At 40.5% G+C, this 4,994-nt stretch overlaps 1 protein-coding gene across 1 annotated transcript in view; it reads left to right on the plus strand.

The window, feature by feature from the left end:
• Positions 1–3,722: 3,722 nt before the first annotated feature.
• Positions 3,723–4,994, plus strand: part of amt (aminomethyltransferase) — a 12,600-nt gene continuing 11,328 nt past the window's right edge. The window contains exon 1 of the mRNA XM_008284725.1: positions 3,723–3,888. Coding sequence (XP_008282947.1) covers positions 3,754–3,888 — 135 coding nt within the window. The 5' untranslated portion in view covers positions 3,723–3,753. The remainder of the gene's footprint in view (positions 3,889–4,994) is intronic.

Raw genomic sequence — 4,994 nt, forward strand, 5'->3', positions numbered from 1 at the left:
TACCTTTGTGGCTGTGTTTAGATTGTGTGTATACCTTTGTGGCTGTGTTCGTAGTGTATCCGGTGCAGGTCATTGATGGAGTCCACAGAATGCAGCTCGATCTCGGTCAGATCTCTCTCACTGACCCTGTAGGACTGAGGAGTCGTCTGGGAGGAAGGAGGCCTCGACATCTCTGCTCGTCTTCAGAGAAAATAAAGGATGAAGAGATGCTTAATGTCTGATGGTTTGCAAGAACAGTGAGCTAGTTCGCACATCTTTTGCACTACCTTTGCTGCCGTAACACTGCAAATATCCCCACTGTGGGATTAATAAAAGTATTATTTTATCTTAGCTTAGCTTAGCATAGCTTAGATTCATTGTGCTGCGATGGCCAGTACATTGTGATTTGGATTTTAAAAAGTGCTCTATAAATTATTGTTGTTGTTGTTGCACAGAATTTCTTGGGGTTTTTTGGGGGGTTTTTTTTGTTTTTTTTCTTACAGAATCTGATTAGACCAAACCCTTAACTTTTAAGTGAGACATGTAAAATTAAGTACATTTGATGAAATGCAATTATCATTATAATTATAATATAATTTTAAGCGTATTTGGTTAAGTTTCCAGACAGAATGACACATCATAGATTATTAGTTACAGGAGGTTGAAGATCCAGCAATTCTTTGTGTATTTAAAGTTTCTGGGGCCAATAAATAACGTCATCTCTGTGTTTTTTACAAAGATAACGTGCCTTTAAAACCAGTCCGAGGATTTGCCGACTCAGAAATGGAAGAACTTTGAAGTTGAGGTCAGTAAGCGATCCAGAGCGCAACCTTGTTCAGCAGCAACATTAAAGTCAAATCGCCTGTTAGTGCTTCTAGAGAGTATTTCCAGCTGCCGTTAACTTATCAACAAGTCTTAATGAAGAGTTTGTTGATCCACTAAAACAGTGCATGAGGGAGGTGGGCTGTGAATAACTTGGATTGCTAACGTGGACTATAGATAGATGCTTAGTTTGTGATTAGAAAGTCAGCTGTGGAAAATACCAGCAGTTTGAGGACTAAAGCTGCTGGAATTGTTCATTCTGTTGTGAGTAACAAATAGAGATGAAGCTGCTGGGGGAGGCCGTTGAAGGATGAAAATAATGAAATAATGCAGTAAGTTGTGAGTGTATATGTCAGAATATGTCATGTGAGAGGGCCAGAAAACACATCAGCTCGGTCTGTGAAGACAAAACAACTGGTCATGTGCATAGCTGATTTATCAGCGCTATTATTAGAGCCGGTTGTCAAACCATTAAGGGCACAATGCTGCTGGAATTTGAATCATGTTCCAAAGGACACGACGGGCTCCTATCTGAAGACTAACAGAGTGAATGAATGAGCAGACGAGTTCCTCTGCTAACCTGCCTGACTTTCTAATGTACCGCCTGTACCTGCCTGAACTCGACAAACCGCAGCAGGTGTGTTTTATTGGATAAAACCAGTCTGACATAAACCAGGAGCCACCTACCTTCTGTCACCATGAACAAACGCCGCCTTGTGTTTTCTGCCTGTTTCTTCTCGTCAGTCGCTCTTGTGACATGCGATTGCCAAAACATGTGTCTGCACCCACGAGAACGGCAGTAAATTCAATTAAATGTCCACATAAGTTCCCCGGGAGCTGCACAGAGATGAAAATAATCCAACAGAGCTCAAATTTGATCCCAGCTGTAAATGTTTAATCCCAGTGTTTGGTCTAAAAACCAAAGGAAAAGTAGAGGTCTGGCCTCAGGTCGCTGCTCCTCATGAGTAACTGAGCAACTGCAGGACGCCCCAGAACCAAGCCCTCCTACTACTGACTATGTTTGTGTGTCTATGTTCTGATTTAGCCCACCCCAGCTGCCCCGTACAGACAGTCAGAGGCGAGTCAGGAAATCTTTTCAGACCCCTCCAAACATGCTAACTGCAGGAGCTCCGGGGCCTAAAATAGCAGCCGAGACACGGGGTTATAATTAGCTGCTCAGGCCAAAGGATGACTCAATGATCTGGGTGGAGGGCGTGATGGGGTACATGGGGATAAACACACTCACAAATACCCACATGGGCAAATATCAGAGTCAGGTGGGAGTTTTATCGGAGCCTGAACACCTTCAGAAACAAAGAAATCCCTGCTGTTAATGCTGCTATGCTCCCAGTTAAAATGCAGAATTTAAAAAATAAAGGGTTTAATAATAAAAATGAATGTTCATAAAGGACAGAAGAGTATTAAAGTGTCTTTGTTGACAGCTTAAGATAAAAACACCACCAAAATATTCTAAATATGTTCCCATGAAATCAGTCAAATATGACTAAAGTTCTTGCTGGACCCTCTACAAATCAGCACATTTAATACATATCTATATCTATATATACTATTATTATTTTATCTATTTACAAAAACCTGCGATATTTAGTGAAGCCATACAAAACCTGACCTTCCCACTATGGATAATGTTTGAGGTCCAGGCCCTCAAAATAAACAGGAGTGGGTCGAAATTTTGCGGTTTTTAATTTATCATACTTTTCTGAGCCTTCATAATTTCACAGTACATCAGAAAGACACATTTTCAGGACTAAATAAACCCATTCAGCTCTATAAATAAAACAGCAACAAAATCAATTTTACATCCATTTCAGTTGTCAAAAACTGTTTTGTGTTTAACATGATTTTTTTCTATAACCAACTCTGTGCATCAATACATCACCAATATATGACAGTAGAACTGCAGCAGTTTAACATCTATGATAAGGAGTCGTAGAAACTTAATCTGCTATCTCATCTACAGTGGGAAATTTGGAAAAAGTGCATTCTGAGTAAACTTTGAAGGCTCATATCACCATGTAGGATGGGTGGTTGATCAAAACAAGTTGTCACATACTGAAGGTTCAAACTCAGATACTTCGAGGGCCCATAACGTGGAAATATTCATACTATGAAGGCAAAATTTTGCATCTCTTCAATAAATATTATTTAGCAAAAACAAGCCAGCTGATTCTAAGGGGGTCAAGTGGGAGGCACTGATTGAGTTTACATGCAATTACCCTCGAACTTTTCCCCATAAATACAGTGTAAAACAGTGTTTAACATCGTCTGTGCTTTTTCCATTTCCAGTTTCCATAGAGGACTTTATATTGCAGTGAAAAATGAGCCCACAGTGAGTAAAAATGTGTCAGGAGCAAAGAAACAGGCAGAAACTGGCTGGAGTTCAAAGGGTTAAAGATAAAGACCCCCTAATATTGGATATTACGCACATTTATCTGACCAATTAGTGAAAAATACTGGTAATAAAAGAGTTATAGGTCATATTATGTACTCAATCCACTTTTTTCTATGTGTGACATAAGTTAAACTGAGCTATCTTTATCTTTGGGAGATTTTTTGGGGGAGATTTCCTGATGGTCTCAGTATTTAGTGCTGATTCTGCGTAAGTGGTCCAGACTAATATTTGGATTTATCATTAATCAATATAATCTAATCTGTGCACACTCTGTGGATTTTATTAGTATTTTTTAGTAGACACAGTCTAATGATGAATTAATTGCATCAACCAGGATGCAGAGCGAATAAAAACACATAAACTACATTTCCCACAAGTCCTTGCTCCTTCCTCCAACCGCTGCGCTTCATGTGTTTTTGCCAGGAAAGCAGAAACTCCAGAGTGTGGAGTCCAAAGAGTTTGGGAAAAACTCAAAGTTGACTCCTCCATCCGGAGCAGCGAGTGAGCGAGAGAGCTGCAGCGGGGACTCGAGGTGCACGATGTGGGCTCGGATGACGGTCGGGGCCGGGGGCTCGGTGCTCCGGCTGCGGGCTTCCAGGGACGGTTTGCTGCGGGTCGCTGGTGCTGGATGTGCGGGGAAGAGGCAGCAGCAGAGGCAGGCTTCTGGTTCAGAGGTAAGAGGTGAACTTGTGTCGCCATAACACATGCTGGAGTCCAGTTTGATGAGGACATAGTTGGGGGAAAAAAAGTAGTTTTATCTCATGTTTTTTATGATCATATTTTGTGTTTGTTTTAATCAGAGCATGTGCAGCTCCAGTGTGTTAATATTGACATTATCCTGCTTTATTGTCCCTTAAATCTCACTGTCTTATTATGTGTCTCCAGTAGTAGGTTTAATATGAAATATGGCTCATTTTATTCCCAGGATTGTGTTTAAAATGTGCCATTTTTGATTGATTCTCATGTTTGTGCTTCACCCTTTAAAGCCTAAATGTGCCTCTATAAGTGTTGCTGCGTATTATATAATAAGATGAAAGTGTGTCACAGCAGCAGTGAAGTCATGCAGACATAATGTACAGCTGTCCGCCTGCTTCACTTCACTGAGCAGCATCGTTTTATTAAAACCACGTGTGACTGGATCTTCAGGACAATCTGAGCCTCTGATCTCACCCACATTCATTCATTCATTCATTCATTCATTCATTCACTTAAAGTTCAATCACAACAACACACTAGAATCCCAACAGTTCTCCTCCTGACGTGCAATCAAGTGAGTGTCTGGTCACATTACAACCACATTACTTGTCATTCTAATTAATAGCTGACTTTGGACTCAAACTGGTTAAGAACACACTCATGTCCCATAATGCATTGCTGCAGCACTGATAAGCCCCCTTCACTACTGGGTTCAAAGGTCAGAAGTTAGACAGAAAGACCAGAATACAACAGTGTGACAGAGTATTATCAACGAAGCTGTAAATTTAAGAAAGATGTGTTGTTATGTGGCTGATGGCTGTGATACAGACAGAACTGTTACACATTGTCCCAACCGAGACGGAGAAGAAACGTCTTTCTGAGCACGTTCCTGAATTTGTTTCCTTAGGAGAAAGTACACTTGGGTGACATATTAAAGGAAAACAAAATCCATTACTCTAAGTTGTGTCTGTTTCCAACTCAGTAAAGATTTATGCGTATGAACGTCTCAGTTTGTCGTAGAAATTAAACAGAAAAGTGAAAAAGAACGGTGAGCTGTGATTTAGGCAACAAACTGTTTTTGCTC

This window comes from Stegastes partitus, unplaced genomic scaffold, assembly GCF_000690725.1.
Source record: "Stegastes partitus isolate 25-593 unplaced genomic scaffold, Stegastes_partitus-1.0.2 Scaffold369, whole genome shotgun sequence".
NCBI classification, from domain to species: Eukaryota; Metazoa; Chordata; class Actinopteri; family Pomacentridae; genus Stegastes; species Stegastes partitus.